This window comes from Podarcis vaucheri, assembly GCF_965113315.1.
Source record: "Podarcis vaucheri genome assembly, chromosome: 3".
Lineage (NCBI taxonomy): Eukaryota > Metazoa > Chordata > Lepidosauria > Squamata > Lacertidae > Podarcis > Podarcis vaucheri.
Window position 1 is genome coordinate 53915621 of NC_138761.1, and position 19361 is coordinate 53934981.

General features: G+C 40.1%; 1 protein-coding gene across 10 annotated transcripts in view; it reads right to left on the reverse strand.

The window, feature by feature from the left end:
* QKI (QKI, KH domain containing RNA binding) overlaps window positions 1-19361 on the reverse strand; it is a 108966-nt gene that overhangs the window by 13799 nt on the left and 75806 nt on the right. For all 10 annotated transcript variants that reach the window (XR_014217502.1, XR_014217503.1, XR_014217504.1 and 7 more), the window contains exon 5: window positions 5281-5368. Coding sequence is in view for 7 of the 10 variants with exons in the window: in XM_082215325.1 (XP_082071451.1) it covers window positions 5281-5368 (88 nt within the window). In the remaining 3 variants the exon portion in view is untranslated. The remainder of the gene's footprint in view (window positions 1-5280; window positions 5369-19361) is intronic.

Here is a 19361-nt window from a genome sequence, read left to right on the forward strand (position 1 = left end):
GTTAAAGGTGAAAGAATCCTACCAAGCTAAGGCGATTCCTGCCTCAGAGATTGTCATAGCATATGAGGAACTTGTGGGCCTCAATATGTTGTATTCCAGTTCCCATCAGAACCAGCCAGCATAGCTAATGGTCAGGGATTATGTAATCCAATAACATATGGAGGACAACAAGTTCCCCATATCTGCTCTAGAGGATGTTTCCTTTTCATGCAGCAAAATTCCAATTTCTTGTTTTACTTGAAGATGAGAGAGATCAGAAACTTGCACTTGAATGACAAAGAAACCAAGCTTTAGGGTCCAGAAGGCAGAAGTATAACCCATTGTTGAACAATGAAGCTTTGTATTATTAGATGTTTATGAGTTTGCTATACAATGTTTTTGCCAACAGAGGTATTTAAAAAATCCATTGAAACATGAGCTAGGCAGCCATGCCACTCTGCACACAGATTCTGCTGTCGTTGTCTCCCCAAGTATCTGAATGAGGGAACACATCCTGTGGAATTGAATAGGATTGGCACATGCTACCAATACAAGTAAGGGATGAAGGTGGCGCTGTGGTCTAAACCAGTGTTCCCCAACCTTGGGTCTCCAGCTGTTTTTGGACTACAATTCCCATCATCCTTGACCACTGGTCTTGCTAGCGAGGGATGATGGGAGTTGTAGTCCAAAAACAGCTGGAGGTCCAAGGTTGGGGAACACTGGTCTAAACCACTGAGCCTAGGGCTTGGTGATCAGAAGGTCGGCGGTTCGAATCCCTGCGATGGGGTGAGCTCCCGTTGCTCGGTCCCAGCTCCTGCCCACCTAGCAGTTTGAAAGCACATCAAAGTGCAAGTAGATAAATAGGTACCGCTCCGGGGGGAAGGTAAACGGCATTTCTGTGCACTGCTCTGGCTTGCCAGAAGCGGCTTAGTCATGCTGGCCACATGACCCAGAAGCTGTCTGCGGGCAAACGCTGGCTCCCTCGGCCAGTAAAACGAGATGAGCACCGCAACCCCAGAGTCGTCCACGACTGGACCTAACGGTCAGGGGTACCTTTACCTTTACCAATACAAGTGAATGAAGCCTGGCCAGATCATCAGGAGTGTATGCTACTTCTGCCCCAGCTGGGCCTATGAAAAGTAAAAGCTTGAAACATGCCCACCTGACTCCTGATCATTTGGAAGTTACCTAATAATAAAAGGAAAGCCCTAAAGATAATTCTTAAGTTGTAATTCTGAGAGAATTATCATGGTGTTATTTAGAGAACCAAATGACCAGGCCTTGCTAGGCTAGACTACATTGGTTCAAAGTTAGGTGCCATGGTCAACCGAAGCCCGTAAAAGATATATGACTAGATGGGAGTTTACAAGAGCTATCCTGCTGTTGTTGTTTTAATTCCATTCACTTCTGTTAAGAGGACCTACCTCAGGTGCAGGACTGATCTTGATACAGTTAGTTTATATACTAGACAAGGGCTAGGAAACCTTTTGCCCTCCAGACGTTACAAGACTACAGTTCCCATGACCATTGCCCATGCTGGCTAGAGATTTTGGGAGCTTGAGTCTAGCAACATTTGGAGCGTTATGTGCTCCCCTTCCCTGTGCTAGGCATACTGGTATGAAACAGTAAATTGAATAAGAACAGATTAGCTACAGTGCTGTTGGGGTGCATCTAAATCTGTATCTATATCTATATTCATATCTAAATTATCCTATGCTAGAACCAACCAGACAACAAGCACCTTGCAAGGTTTGCCTTTACTAAAAAAACATTAACACCTGCATCAATTTTATACAATACCTCTCGTTTAAGGGTGCCTGGTCTGAATTTTATCCTTGTGGCCAGTTGCCAGAATGGAACCATGAAAAGTAGGGGGGGGGGGCAGTAAAATACAGCTGAATCATTCTTGCTGTTAGTCATATATGTATGCTGTTACAGCACATACTTGCTTTTTTAAACGCCACACGGTAGTGGTGGCTGCATTTGTAGTACAGTTGGGCATGTGCATGCTGTGAAGCAAATGCAAACACACAAACACTGTGCTCACTCATAGTGAAGGAATAGGCCCTAAGGTGACTGGCACAACTATGAAAACATGTAGCAGCCTAATGAATTATGACACTGGTTCATCTACCCTAGTATTGTTTACTTTAACAGCCTAGGCAGGTCGGACTCGAAGATCAGCATGGTAAATTAGCCAAAAAGTTGGTAGTCTACAAAATGTTTGCTAGCCTGCTTTTTACTCATAAGAAGGGCTAGCAGAGAAAGGCCTATTTTGCCAGCCTACTTAGTTTCTATAGAAGAGAATGGAAGATAAGCCTCTCCTCTGTGGAGAGGGGAAAACTTGCTCTCTACTCTTAAACTGGGTGGCCCAGGTTCATACTATCTAGACTCATGCCAGCCTTGTTTTAGCACTGAAAAAGCCATGGACACTCTCACTAATGACCTCTATTTGAAGAGAGACAGAGCAGTGTAACGCTGCTGGTCTCCTTGAACTCTCCATTGTTTTTTATGCCATGATCCATGGTGTGCTTCTGGAATGATGCAGGGAGGTGAAAGTTACAAGGCACTGTATTACAATGGCTCTGCTCCAACCAAAAAGTAGCACTAGGACACGGTTGCTCAGCCAATGGCTTTTGAACTGTGGGACCTGCAAGGTACCACTCTGTCTCCAACATTATCCAGCAGCTATATGAAATCATCCAGAACTGTGATGTGGGGATTTTGATCATGATGTCCTCAGCATGCCGATACCATGCAGATCTCTCTCTTCCACCTGAATCAGCAGACACTGTGCAGGTGTTGGATTAGTGCTTGAAGCAGTGACGGGCTAATAAACTGAGGTTGAATTCTAACCAAACAGAAGTACTGTGGCTGGGTAGTACCCGTGTCCAGGAATTATTAGACAGACAACCTTTTTTGTGGGGGGAGGATAGCTGCACTCCACATGAAGGAACATGTTTACACTCTGGGAGTATTGCTGGATTCCAACCTGTCAATGGAGTCCAAAGTGGCTTCTGTGGCTAGAAGTGATTGTGCCCAGCTTAGGCTGATTTGCCTGCTATAGATGTTCCTGGACTGGGAAACTCTGGCCTCAGTTGTATATTCTCTAGTGACATCCTGCCTGGACTACTGTAATGCGCTCACTGTGTGGTTATTGAGTGGGGCAACCCAACAGGACCATGTATTACTGGTCCTAAAAGCACCACACAGGCTGCAAGTATGCTTCTTTGCCCAATTCAAAGTGTTGTTACTAGCATACAAAGCCCTCAAAACCCTGGGACCTAAGTTCCTTAACCCCTAGGAGCTTACCCCTCAGTATCAACTTTATTGTACTGCTGCCCTGGATTTTGGGAGAGCGGGCTAGAAATAAATAAAAAAAAAGAAATGTGGCAGTGTAGCACATTTAGGGCCACTGCTATCCTAAAGAAGGCAGACAGATTGAAGGAAATTAGATTCTGGAAAAAAAACCTGGGTAAACAAGGAAGAACTCCCTTAACCAAGGAAATGCATTCTGCATATGCTCAGAGGCACATAACAGTATGTGCCAAATATTTGGTAGAGAAAAAAGCTGCTAACCCTACCTTTAGTTAAGAGTAACTCCCTACACGCCACAGTACAGACCCTCAAATTATATGAACATATGAATGAAGCTACCTTATTTAGTCAGAACACTGATCTATCTAGCTTAGTATTGCCTATACTGACTTAAAGCAACTCTCCTGGTTTCAGACAGGAGTCTTTTCCAGCCCTACCCAGAGGTGCCTGGGAATAAATCAGACTTTACTGAAAACATCAACATAATATTGCTTGCACATTTCCACTATATCTAGAACTACAGCAGCTAGAACCTCCCATCACCACCACTACATCCACTTAAAGAAAGCAAATAATCCAGGGACTGCTAATGTTCCAAGCAAGCCTCATGATACACGCCTAAAATGTAAGAAAAATTCAGCTACTGGGAAATCTACCTGTAAAACACTCCACAAAAATCATTGAAAATCAGCTGAGCTTTAATTGGATTGCAATTAGACTTGTAGGTTTTAACCAATACATATTTACTTAGAAATTACTCCCAAGTATAGACAGGATTTCAGTGTTAAGTTCTTTTAACCAATTTAAGCACAGTTTAAACATATACAGATGATATCAAGAGACACTAGAACAGCAGGAAGATAATTTTTTGTTAACATTTCACCTCTTTTCCGTGAAAGCAGTTTCCCTAAATGCATGCATCTGGAGCCTCCAACAAACTGATCAAAGTCTAAGAATAATTTTAGGTCCCCTTAACATACCAGAAATCCATTTTTCTCTGGACAAGCTCTGTGTTAAAGCTAACAGAATGAGCCAACTTAGTTGCATTATGTAAGTCTCTGTTGGGTTTGTTATGCGAGACTGTGGTTCATTAAATGAAAGAAGGCAGTGACAGGAAAAATTATTGCCCATATCAATTAGTGATTAGGCTGACTACTCTTACCCTCAAAGTGCAATGATTTGCCCGTTAATTATGTTTCAAACATGACTGAAATCTAACCCAATTAGTGCAAGACATTTAGTTTTAAGATAACCTTGAATATGCAGTTTCTGAAAACATGCTGAATGAAACTAAGAACCATTGCAAAAAGTATATGACTGAACTCATAGCTGAAGAGTTGAAAAAAGGGAAAACATGCCAATAATTACACAGAAAACACTAACTATATATTAAATATCTTCAAAACATTTATTTTATTTTTAAACTGGTCCTTCTTGGAACTAAGAGAGGGTAGCTTATTCAGTGGGTTTTTCCTACAGCACTGGCATATATACCCTTCCTTGCATGTGCCAATTCTTTTGCCAGCAACCATACAATCAGCCTCTGCTCACATGGCTAGATCTAAGTTAACCCCAATCATGCAGAAGCCCTTCTAAGAAAAGTGGGTCTTACACAGCTAGATCAATATTTAAAGATACTCTTAAGGAGAGTTAAGATGTGAAAGAAATGTGCCTAATCCCAATCCTCTCAGCAGCATGCTTTGCTCACTTTGTATGATGCCATGACATTATAAGTACAGCAGTGTCATATTACTACACAAACTGAGAGTGTGCACATTCTGGAAAAGCAAGATAGGGCATGTGAAGCACATTCATGAGAAGTTTTCTGTGTAGGAGTCAAGATTGTGGAAATGGCAAGATCTATCAGGGGTCAGTGGGCTACATATGTAACACTGGCAACATTTTGTCTTCCCATCTAGTGCGAACAAACACAACTTAAAAGCATCCTCGCATATAAAGCCCCCACATTTCTGTTGTACTTACGTGATTTGATATTGGCGTCTCTGTAGGTGCCATTGAGAATTGCAAGTTCCATCAACTGCATCTTTTTAAGGCTATCTTCTCCTTCTGCCTGAACAAATAAAGCAGACTATTAGTAGAGTATTTTACAGTATCAATGCACTTGCAAAAGCTTATCACATTTCAATATATGAAGTGGAAACATGTTTGCAAAATAGAGAAACTCCCTCAGATGCTACTCTACCTACATGAGGCCCCTATTTTTTCAGTCCTAAATCTAAAACACTACTTTCCTTGGACCTCCTCCTACATTCTAAGAACACTGGAAGGAAGCCAGTATTCATAACTTCTAAACAGCACTGAGCTTTTTAGAAGGACAGCATAGTAGAATTGGAGTCTGCTCTCTTTCACACAACATTTTGGATACCATAGACTTTATCAAACAGAGCTGCATGAAAGGCACACATGCAGAGCAACAGGCAGCCTGTAATGGAAAACTTTATTAACAGCTTTGCATGAAACATGGTTGTATAGTGGAAGCTGCACATGAGGCTATCTTGGGCTTCCATCAAGTCTTATAAAGTAAGTATCTCTTTAAATCCCAAAAGAAAAATAACAATTGGCAGTTACAAGCAGTTACAGAGTTATTGACGGTAGATTGGGGAAACCATTTAGATATTGTTTCTGCCAGGGACATCTGCAGACAACATATTTCCAAAGTTACTATCCATGCACACAAATGCTGTTTTCCATCTGGATTCAAAGTCCATAGTTCAGTTGCTAAAACTTTAACAGACACAATTTCTACAATTACAGCAGTCTTGTGCTGACAGATCACAAAGCTACAAATAGCAAGCTGTTTAATTCTGTATTTGGATTTATTTTGCAGCTTTAATGGATAGTAAGTATAAACTTATGAAAGATAATCTTATGTGCTGGAAATGCAGCAAATACTGCAACACCCCCACCTTCCACTTCTATCTTGTCAGAAGGTGGGGTTGCCTATATATTTTGCTTCTACCATGATACTTATCCCTATATTTGGTTTACAAAATGTGGCTGCATGGCCCACAATGTAGTTTTTGTTTATTATGCCATCATTTAAAATTAGCTGGTGTTTTTAATTAAATGTTTCATTAATGTTCAAGGACAATAACAACAACAATAATAATAGTAATTGTTCCACAGTCTTTTCTTTTCAAATCCTGAAAATTGTATCATTCTTTTTTGTGATACAGAAACACAAGTTAAAACAATTTATGGTGTAAAAGCACACCACAATTTTTTAATTGTTTTCTTTGGCCAATACCTCTCCTCTCAATTGACTAAAAAGCATGTTTCCCAATGTCAGAAATTTCTGTAAGCATTCTCCTTCAAAGTAAAGAGGGTGAAACTGAGGGTGCAAAAGGGAGATGAAGAATCTCCTACGGAAAGCAGACTACACATAAGTCTGTATCAATGAATAAAGTAATTTATACTGCTAAGGTGCTGCTGTAAGTAGACTTCTGGAAAGTCTGACAAAGCATGGTTTTTATTAGTTTAATATAGTTGGCAAACCTTTTATTGTCTAACTAGCTTTTCTTCTCTAACACACTAAACACTCACATAATTGAAAAGTTTAGTGTTCTTTTTAATAACTGGAAGGGGGTGGGCAAAGAAATTGTTGAATTCTAGTCTCTAGTAACGTTGAAGACCATATTATATGCTGTTAAGATTTTGCACTGGATTTCCTTTGATACTTTTTACTATGCTATAAATGTTAGATAAAAGCTAGGTGTTACCGAAACTACAGTGAATCTTTTCTTGTAGATCCATACACACACACACACACACACGAATATATATAGTAGGATCTACTATATATTTTTTTTTATATATTTCATACAGTAAAACCTAGTTGAAATAATTTTTAAACTTCACATGAAAGTATGGGAGAATTCCATGTAAGAGATTTTTTTCCACCAGACAACAAGAGCAAGAATCTTGAGCACATAAAAGTGATTAATCACAAGCTAATCACCCTCAGTTGCCTAGCACAAATAACAACAATCAAACAGCTTCCATAAAACATTTATAGAATTGTAGAGTTGGAAAGGACCAAGAGGTCATCTAGTTCAACCCCCTGCAATGCAAGAATCTTTTTTGCCTGAAGTGGGGCTCAAACCCACGAACCTGCTTTACTGAATGTGCTATCTCTAAAGCGACTTTTCCACTTATGCACTGCAGCTTCAAGAGTACACTGTCATTCCCTCTGTCTACAATGCCCAGACTATGAGTGCTGTTGTTTATGTAGCCAAAAAGGCAATACTCATGTGCAAGAGGGAGGTACCACCAAGCTTCGGTGGACACTAACCATCTGCAGAAATACAAAAAAAATAGTTAGGAAAGCGGGGTGATTCCAAAAACAGCCCATGAAGTCTAGGGCTGGGCGATACCTGGTTTCAACAATGCAATATTATCACCAGCTAAATATCGCAATATACTGATATATCACTATGTCTGAAATTAGGATGGAGCTATGTCGAGCCATTGGCTGTCTTTGAGGTTTTTCCCACATTGTGATTTTTGCATAGCATGCACACACCATGATTTGCAATATATTGCCAGGTCAAAAATTATGAAATGTGTATCACGATATAGACTCGAAAGTTGATTTGGACAATATATCACCCAGTTCTTAAGAGGTCATAGTGTTCTTAGTTGTCACAGAATGCTGACTGTTGGAGTGGCTAGAAGTCGAAACAGCAGCACTCCACACTACATTTTGTTGAGAATCCAGTTTTATGTTCTAACTTTGAGACAAAAATGTTACACATCATTAAGATCAAAATACAGTGGTACCTCCAGTTGCAGACGGGATCCGTTCCAGAGCTCTGGTTGGATCCCAAGGTTTTTGCAACCAGAGGTGCCTGTTCTGCGCATGCGTGCAGTAGAGCACTTCTGTGCATGCTGAGAAACCCAAAAATATGCTTCTTGGTTTGCCACGTGCGTATCCCGAAGGATACGTAACCAGAGGTGTGTGTAAGTAGAGGTACCGCCGTACTGGCATTTAACTTGCATGGACCCACAAAAACACTGTGAGAAAACTGTGAAAATGGAACATTGGTATAAGACACAAAATTATCATGTGGTTTTATAGTTACCAGTACTTTTAACTCAAAACAGGCTGCGACAAAGGAGGGATGCTTGGGAGAGGCTTTTCCCACTCGTTTCCTTGCCCAATTGCAGCACAACAGTTCTGCAGTGCTGCCAATGGGTCTTACTCTCTGGTAGTTCCTGCCACCCACTCCTACTTACTGTTGAGATTCCTCATTGCAGGAGGTTAGACTAGAGTACGATTCTATGATTCTTGCAGCCCTGATGGGATGCACCAAAGCAACTTTGGGAACAACTGACTGGTACCATTAAAGATGGAAAAGATTCATTCAAGAAATGAATTTATGAAGAAAGTTCTGAAAGAAATGTAGCCATTTTAGGAAACAACAGGATTTACTGAAATAAACCCCAATAAGAAAAAGAAATTGTGGTAGGGAATGAGCATGGATTATGTTCAACTAAGTGCACTTGCAGAAGAATAGAAGATAGGAAGGTACCTTTTACTGAGTCAGACCACTGTTCTATATAGCTCTGTATTGTCTACACTGAGTGGCAGGGCCTGTCTAGGGTTTCAAGCAGGAGACATTGCCAGGGGTTGAACCTGCGACCTTCCAATGCTATGCAATAAGCTCGACCACCCTTCCCGAAAGTAAACAAAAATCACTACTAACAGCTAAGAATGGATACCAAATGAAAACAAGACATACTATTTCTGACTTAAACATTTGTGGACACTCAAACTGTCAACCCCGTTGTACTTTTCTGATACAACTTGGTAACTAAAAAAAAAAATGAAAGTCAAGTTTGGATCCCTGCAAATACCTCAGCAGGATATGCAGCACCAAACTAATGATATGGCATACTTTCTTTGGAATAAATCTATGATGCACATTACAGTGCTTAGCCCAAGCAACAGTAAACTGACATCATTATTTTTTAGCCAGCGCTACTGCCTTATCTTTTTCAAAGTAAGCTATCAGTTCAAATGATATGCAAAGACTATTTCACTGACAAATTTAATGGTCACAATGTTAAAGACACACCGAGGGTGGGGGGAGCTAGCATTATCTCCTTGCATTTCTCTTCACTTGGACATTTTCTATTTAATGATACTTGCTCTAATTGCAACTTTCCCCATGATTCCTTTTTCTAGTTATTTAACATGCAACAAGATAAAGTGCCAGGAGTGAATACATTTGTATATGTCCAGGTTCAGAGTCACTACCATGGAACTTATATAGTTCTAAATATTGACTTAGTTTTTGGTAACACTGCTCTACATAAGAGGGGCTAAAAACCATATTCTTTGGGCATGAACACGAGTTAATGTGAGCCGTTTATACAAAATAAGTATAAACATTTAAGCTCAGCACACTATTTGCACAGCAACTGAATACCAAGCCCCACCACAGGAACCCTGCTGATGGAAGCTGAGATACCCATGAAAGGAAGTTACCAAGTTGACTGTGACCCTATTCAAGTACTTAGACAGTTTGCAGTTCTTTGACAGAAAGGCAGGTAGTAAATTGGAGGTATGGTGTTTTGTTTGCCATTTCATATGAGGTGCCATCTTTCCTTTAAAAGTTTGCCTCTGGCAGGCAAGGATACAGGTGTGTCTTATCTGTTTGCTTGTTTTTGTTTTTAAGAAAAAGGGTGCCCATATTTGGAATTTCTAAGGTACAAAATTTAGAGATTGCTTATTTGGATGTGTGGTCCTACAAATAAATGCTTCTCTTGCAGAATACACCTAAGTAATCTAACACAGTTCACTAATTAATCTACGGAACTGGATTCCACAAGAATCAGTGATAACCACCAACTTAAGACAACTTTAAAAGGGGATTGGGCCAACTCATCGGAAATAAGGCTATTGACTTCACCTGGTGCAGAATTTGGTGGCCAGGTTGTTCACCAGAGCAAGACATTTTGAGCCTATTACCCTGATGCTGGCCCAAACTGCCCTGGCTGTCAATTAGTTTCCAGGGCCAATTCAAGTGCTGGTTTTGACCTAATAAAGGTAAAGGGACCCCTGACCATTAGGTCCAGTCGTGGACGACTCTGGGGTTGCAGCGCTCATCTCGCTTTATTGGCTGAGGGAGCCGGCGTACAGGTCATGTGGCCAGCATGACTAAGCCGCATGGAAATGCCGTTTACCTCCCCGCCGGAGCGGTACCTATCTATCTACTTGCACTGGCATGCTTTCGAACTGCTAGGTTGGCAAGAGCAGGGACCGAACAACGGGAGCTCACCCCATTGCGGGGATTTGAATCGCCGACCATCTGATCAGCAAGTCCTAGGCTCTGTGGTTTAACCCACAGCGCCACCCGCATCCCTAGTCGTTTTGACCTATAAAGCCTTAAATGGCTCAGGACCACAGTGCCTCAAGGACTGCTTCTCTCCATATGAACCAACCTGGTTACTGAGATCATCTTCTGAGGCCCTTCTTCATGGACCTCCTCCACAAGAGATCTGGAGGGTGCAACATGAGAACGGGCCTTTTTTGCAGTGGCTCCGTTTGTGAAATGTTCTTCCCAGTGAGGTTTGTCTGGCATTATACTCCTTTAGGCACCAGGCAAAAACATTTCTCTTCAACCAGGCCTTTGGCTGATTAACACCCAATACCCTTTTGAATGTGTTGTGGGAGGAATTATTTTTGATTTGTTTTTGTTATTATTTTTATTACGTATTTTGTGTTTTTCATATTGTATTTTGATGTTGTGAACCGTCCTAAGATCTACTCGTGATGGGTGATATAATAACGATGATAATGACAACAACAACTAGTAGTAGTAGTGGTGGTGGTGGTGGTGATGGCTACATACTACCTCCAGGATCAGAGACAGCACTACTCTGAACAGGGGAACGGTCTATTGTGCTCATTTCCTGTTTGTGGAATTTTCACTAGCATCTAGTAAAATGATAGGCTTTAATCTGATTCAGCAGGGCTCTTCTTATGCCATTACTCAAACGTATGCATCCTCTAAACCGCCAGAGATAATACATATTACAGACCAGTGTGCACCCCGTGCAGAAAGAACTTCGTTATAAAAAGGTACATGCACAACAAATAAAGTTACTCAGCTTAAACAAGACAACATTATAAACCCAAGTCAAGTTATTTTCCACTAGTGTTTTGTTGTTACCAGCATATAAATTCCAGAATGATGATAATGCTATTTCTGTTGGGTAGTTACAGCTCATCTTACTTCTGGCTAAGACTTGCATTCAGCCAGTTAAAAATACAGAGTACTAAAGAAAGAATTGCATGTCCTCTCTTTAGAGGACAAATGTGTCAGTCACATGACCTTACATTTGAAAGACTTGACTGCTCGACTGGCAGAGTATGCTGCCAGAGATTTTAAAATTATCTAGCTTTACATTTACATTTTTGTTTCTGAATGTAGAAATATTCAGGTAATTTACAGGGACTTTGATAACCTCTTGAAAAAAACTACATGCACTAATGTGACCATTTTAGTCATATTTTTCCTTGAAGGGGAAATAATGTTTTTTCACATAGTTGAGAATGAACTTTGCTTGTTTTGTCATCTAGCATACCTTAATTTTTGAGTTAATTTTTTCACGTGTTGCAACTTCTGAAACTGGCTCCAGGCAATAGGGAAGTTATCTTTGAAGCTAGCCTTAAAGTCTAGTTAATTATTTACTAACATCAGGAAAGGAAATTACAACTCTCAGGATTAAGAATTTCTTAGCGCACTGCTCAGTAAAGTGCATTGTGGGCACTCAATATTCCCTAAAACCATATTCATAACCTGTCCCATCTTAGCTTGAAAATATGAGCATTACATGTATAATTCTTAAATCAAGATCAGTACCTGAAAGATCAATAGGTTTATATACTGAAAGTTTGAGTTTCAATGGACCATGTCCAATGCTCCAGCTACCACTGGCACTATGGACTTTAAAGCACACAACAGTTTCCTCTTCCTTTCCTGTCCCCTCCAGCTCTCCATGCATCCTCTGCATGGGGGCCCCTCTACAGCAGATTTTTGGGATGTGTGTGGGAAGGACTGTTATATAAACAAGTTCAAATCCAATACACACACTGGGATAAAAATCTCCATTTAGAAGGTTTGTTGAAAGTGAAGTCTTCAACAAACCTTGAGAGACAATAGGCAGAGACTAGAGACTCTATGGTATTTACCTGTGCAAAGCCATTTTTTGAAGAAAATGTGGGGTAGCCCCTAATAAGCAAAGGATTTTAGGTGTACTAAAAAGCAGACCATAAAATGTGATATTACCATGCAAAAATGACAATTTTTATTTTATTTTGTACAAGTGAACAAATTATGACATGTCTACTCCAGCCACTCTGCACAACACACACTAAATCTAAATGTGATGGGAGAAATGTCTCTTTTTGTGTCGAACGATCCCTTCCACATCTGGTTCAATATTTCCTACTTTTATTCTGTGCTTGCTCTTCATATAACAAAATGTTGAAATTTTTTCTTCACAAATATATGTGGAACAAAAGTGAACTAGATGTTTAAAAGCTTTCTCACCTAACTGCTTATAATCTGCAAAAACCTTCACTCAGAATTGGCCCAGTCTACATTCTTTGAAAAATGATTTTAATGAACCATCACAAGTCACAACAACAAGTGCATCTTGCTCTTCTGCAGATAGAGTTGTTAGTTGTACATCACCACATTCAAAATGATTCCTTATCCATGAATTTTCAGGATTTGGTGCAGGGAAATAATCTCTGAAGCTAGTTGCTGAACCATGCAGGTGCTCAGGGATGTAATAATTTACTTCTGGTATCAATTCATTGTCAGTGGCCTCCATAAATGTCTCCAGCGTTGGGATGTTAGTGAGGCTACCACCTCATAACCATATTTTATAAACCACTGCCTCAATCTTATCTTCAACATAAAAAAAAAAATCACATCACTACCTTGAAGGCTTGTGTTCAGAGTATTCAAGTATGTGAGAAATGTCTGCCAAGTAAGCTACCATACACAACTATGCAAAGTTGATCACATGGAAATTCTAAATCTGTCAAAAAAAATTTACTTCATCATGTAACTTAAATTGATTCAATATTTCCCCCCTTTACAGCCAACACACTTCTGTATGTAAAAGTAACTGCATATGTTGGCTTTCCATTTCTTCACACAATTTTGAAAAGATCCTACAAGTCAAAGCTCAAGATTTGATAAAATTAACAATCCGGACAACTTTATGAAGCACCTAAACTCAATCATCAGAGGGTGAGCTGTTGTGCTTAGCGATTTCCCCTGTTGGTCTCCCAAGATGAGTTATGAACCCCAAATTCATAATACAATATTCACTGAAAACCTCACCTACAAGTAGTGGGAGAGTCCTCTAAACTTGATAGCCATTGAAAACGATTAGAAGTTCTTTTCAGTAAAAAAGTTGAGAGAAGGGATCAAGTTGAGAGGATCAAGGATCCATTACAATTTTTTTTTATAAAAAAAATGGTAAGTATGTGAACCTGCGCCGTGGAGCAAGCCGTTTGCGCTTTCTCCCCACCCTCTCCAATTTCAAGTGCCCTAAGAAACTGTTTTTTTGCCCAATCCCAGCTCACTTGCTATCCAGCAACTCTTTCACAAGTTTTTCCCCTGCTGGCAAGCAAGTGCTGGTTGGGAGCAGAGGCTGGATGATCCGTGTAAGGCTTTCACTGTGCAATTAACAAGGTAAGTGAGTCCCTGGCAGGGGATGGTTCATTCCGCAGACCCCCAGGGATGCCCTGACCCACAATGGGAATCACTGTACTAAGAGGTCAAAAACAGGGAGTAGTATGGGGAAAACAATGCTGATTTCACACAATGTAAGCTTTGAGAAAATGGCTGGAGCTCAGTGGTCAAGGATATGATTTGCATACAAAAGGCCTCAGAGGTACAATCCCTAGCGTCTCCAGGTAGGCTAGGAAAGCATCATGGGATAGGCAGTTTTATTTTTCCATCCCTTTAATAATGATTTCTAAAATGGAATTAGCTTTTCTTCACAGCTGCTACACACTAGGTTGCCAACACCAATTCAAAAGCTACTAGAGTATGTGTGTATGCTGTGGAGTTTCTGCTATGAGCACAATACCTATCTATGCTTTTCTTTAAAACCAAGCACCCCAGCCCACCCATCTTGATCTGGATACCTCTAGCATTAGCATTTAAAGATTGGTATACAGTGTATCTCTGCAAATGTCTTTGGCACATATGTTTTAATCTAAAGCAACCTGGATTCTCTGAATGGCTATTATGCCCACCTACACTTGCATTGTCTAGTTCTGCCCTCTTCCATTTGAACATTCAATTGTTTTCACCCTCAACCCTTCAGAATGATATATCTTGAACGTTCATCAGCCTTCTCCCAGTTATCAATTTAACAGCTGCTCTTCCACCTTTCTGTTTTCAAACAGCAACATTTTTGCTCCAGTCTGGTTTAAGTAGAACTCTCCCAGTTCTACGGGGCTGGTTTATACCCATATGCGCCCCCCGGCAGTACCAAACAAATCCACCACCCCCTCATACAAACATCACTGTCTCATTCACTTGTTGAAGTCCCCTCCCCCCCCCCGAACTGTGCCTGTCCAGCTGGCCCTATGAATGGTATAGGTAGCTTTTCAGATAAAGCTACTTTGAAGATTCTAGCTTTCAACCTCCTAACTAGTGACCTAAGTTTTGCATCAATGGGGCCTGCATGCACCCTTTCTGTTGAAAACTCTTAATCATGGGCACGTATCATGGGCACGTATGCTCACACACAGGCACAATCCAACCCACGTAGGGATCTACCGGCCCAGGTGGGGTAAACCTTGCCGATCCCTGCTCTTAGGTGTATGTAAGTGTAAAATAAACCATTTATATTTAAACTCTACAGTCTATGATGTGCCTGAATTTACAATGGAAACATGACCCTGGAACCCCCTGGAATCTTGCCATCACTCAGCAGAGATTGGGGTGATGTGCAACTGCTGTAACATAACTTTTACTTTGTTGCTTGGCATTTCTTAGGTGAGGAGAGTAGTTTGCCCTGGGCTCCTTGTCCTGCTGCTGAGCTTGTACATCTGCCAGACTAGCGTGCTACAATAATGCTTTATCACTAGGGCTGAAATGCTTTGTCAGTTGGTACTTCTAATCCTGCTCATAGGGCAGTCTCCATCACTAGATAGCCCTAAATATATAGCTTTGGATACCTTCCCTCACCTCTTCCTGCAGCCAAGCAGATCAAGAGGTCATTGTTTAAAGAATATAAGGATCTGTGGCTCAAATTGCTGGGCTGCACCAAATTCCAGGGAACAGAAATTTGAAATATGGAGTGTAGGTCCATTTAGCCCTCTAAGGATGGAATTTTTTTTTTTAGGCCAGGAGGCAATGGATGGAATTAAGATAAGGGTGTGCCCTTGAAGCCCTTCAGAAAATGTAAGACTCAAACTCCCTGTATAAGTTTTAAAACTGAAGAAGGTGTGGCTGGTTTTGAAATTCAACCAAATACTGACATTCACTGAGTCTCTAACACTTGAAATTTATATGAAGCACACCTTAAATAAAGTCTATACCAAGCATGAAGAAGAGTTTGGATTTTATATTCCGCTTTGTCACTACCCGAAGGTTCTCAAAGCGGCTAACAATCTCCTTTCCCTTCCTCCCCCACAACAAACACTCTGTGAGGTGAGTGGGGCTGAGAGACTTCAGAGAAGTGTGACTAGCCCAAGGTCACCCAGCAGCTGCATGTGGAGGAGTGGAGACGCGAACCCGGTTCCCCAGATTACGATTCTACCGCTCTTAACCACTACACCACACTGGCATGAACTTATGTTTAAGGTGTAAGTTACCCTCTAGTTTTCATTTGCTTTCATTTTCAAAACTGAGTGAGTTTTTAGCTAGTTTTAACTTGAACTGAAAGCTGAAACTTGAATCTCAAACTTTGTTTTAGGTTTTAAAGGGCAACATATAAACTGAGACATATACTGGGCTTGATCTGAAAGCTAAGCTTGCACTTTTATTCTAATCTGACTTTTTCCTAAGTGCTATGGACATACCTTGGGACTAACACCCATGGAGCAAGAATCTTTAATCAGTTGACAGTCCTTAAACTTATCACACAACACAGGAATAGGAAGCTGCCTTATCTGAGTCAGACGCACTGGTCCACCTACAATAATCAGCAGCAGCTCTCCAGGGTTTCAGACAGAGAATCTCTTCCAGCCCTCCCTGGAGATGCAGAAGAAAAAACACAGGACCTTTTGCATACAAGGCAGATGCTCTGCCACTGAGCTACAACCCTTCCAACACTATCAAAAAATGATGATGATGATGATGATGATAGTAATTTATTACTTGTACCTTACCGATCTGACTGGGTTGCCCCAGCCATTCTGGGCTGCTTCCAACAGAATATTTAAAAAAGACAATGAAAGGTCAGATAACTTCCATCAGATAACAAAACTTCCCAATACGGGGTTGCCTTCAGATGTCTGAGGAAAATTGTATAATTGTTTTATCTCTTTAACGTCTGATAGAAGGGCATTCCACAGGGTGGGCGCTCTCTGCCTGGTTCCTTATAACTTCACTTCTCACAATTAGGGAACTGCCAGAAGAGAACCTTGGAGCCTGACACCACAAATATAAGCTGAGGGCCAAACATCTTTTATTTGCACAATACAGGTTTTGGGGATCAAAATCAGCACATGAATGTGGGCAGCTGAATCCTCCCCAAATACCTGCCAATCCCAGGCACTTTTGTCCTAGCCTAGTTGATATTATGTCAGCCAAGTTGGGACAAATGTACCTCAAGAGAAACAGCACAGCCAGCTTATGTGAGGTACAGTTCTGCCCCTTTCACACACCCCTCCTAAAATACTTCGTGTTCTCTCTCTCTCTCTCTCTCTCTCTCTCACACACACACACACACACACACACACACACACGGTATAGATAGGAGTGGTAGCTCTGTCACATCCAATTTGGTATCAACAAAAATAAAAGACAAAGGCTTCAATTAAAACCATGCTCTTAAAGCACAGAACAGAACATAAGTTACTGTTACATCTACAGCTGACTCATCAAGAACAACTGAAGGTTAAACAAGCATGAGCAATGTTCATTACTTAAGTTATTTACAGAAAGAGAATCTACCTGCTCACATTTAAACAGTGTCAAAGTTGACTAGCAAGTCAATAGGTCAAAGCCCAACTTCTTTAGTGAGAATGAGCATGGTCTCTGCAAATGTTTAAACGTGACCCAAAAGAACCAGATCAAAGTGCCCAGACATCTTATTTGCTTTCAAATGAAGTCTTCAGTGTGCCATTATCCCCTCCATAGTCAGATTTGACAAGTATTGTAATAAATATTACATGCAGGGAGGAAAGTTAAAATCAAGTTAATGTTTACTGAAACAAAATAAAGAACCATTTTTAATAGTATTACTTGAAAAGAGATCTAATCCAGCAAGGGAAATTCAATTTACATCTACAGCAATCAGATTTTGTTTTTTACTCTAGGGATTTGTTACAAACTGTCTCTCTTGAAATGTGCTTACTGTACAGTATTTAGCAGAAACAGTTTAGCTTTAATAAGCTGATAGTCTGCACGGGAGCATGGATCAACTCGTTCTCATTAAGCATAAGCAGTTTCTAACAGCCTTCATGTTGCTGCTCAGCCTATGCCAGAGAAAGCAGAGATTGCTGCTGCTCTAAAAACCATAATTTATGAGTTTATTCAAACCCTTCAAATTGCTCTAAGTAAACGCCTCTTACGTTTGAAAATTCCCATGGCAACTTAGTTTGGCAGGCAAAGGGACCCAAATTCAATCCTTTTATCCTCCAGCTAAACCATTACAATGGTAATTTTGCTCTGACACTCTGAAGAGACAGCTAATTACTGTACTTCAGCCCTGAGACAGATTTTCTATTCAGATTAAAATGGCCCTGCATGGTTGGAAAGAGTAGCAACACCTTTCTGCACATTGGGATGGGGGTGGGGAGATGCACTCTCACAGCATAGCTTCCTACTAGAAAGGTTATATTTTACTAAGTCAATATATACCTTCAACTAAAAGATTAAAACCATGTTTTCTAAATAGAATACTACGAGTACAATGTGCTTTGGACCAGTCTAGTTGGAAAGATCAGCTTTCCCCATATATGCCCAACTGGAAGTTTTACAATGTCATGTAATGTTCATTCTCCACTTGCAAGGAATCAACCTACTGTCTGGAACTCCCTGTCTGCTATTAATAGGCAGATCCCTTCACCATATGTAGCAAGGTCTTTGTTTACACTAACCTACACATACTTTAGTAACTGCTGCTTTTCCTTATATTTTGATAAAATGTAACTTACAGTCAAATGTTAAAAACAAGTTACTTGTATCTCTAAATGAGCATTTTATATTCTATGCAAATCTCAAGATGTTAAGGATGATTAAGTGGTCTATACATCCTGTTGAATAAATAAATAAGTTCAGCAACCCAAGAATTGAGTTGTGTCACAAGACAATAAAAGTAGATCAGCTGCAGAAAAGATTATGAATTCATAAGAGAAAGTCACATTTGTCATCACTATCGTTACAATGTTAAGTTTTATTAATATTTGAAAACTGGATAAGGGATCAGCAGTGAAAATTACAACAGTTAATAAAACCTGTCTATTGCACTTCTTAAGAGGACATTGTCTAATTCTACTTACAGAAGAAAATAGCTCATATTTTGGGTGGAGAGAGAAACTGTAGAAAGTAGAATGCTGGCCAATATTTACAACTCTTCTAAAATAATTTAATCATTTGTTGTATTAGGTATTTTATAATCTGTATCTGTAACAGATTATATGTTTACTTGAAGAGGCTTTATTTTGTTTTATTGAAATCAATAAAAATATTTTTCAAACACAAAATTCTATATCAATTATCATTTGAAAAAGAAAACAAAAATGTGGAGGCTGGAAATGCAATCTATAGTAATAGCAGAAAAAAATAGATCCACATATAAACAATGAATATCTTTCTAATTTTAGTAGAGTGATT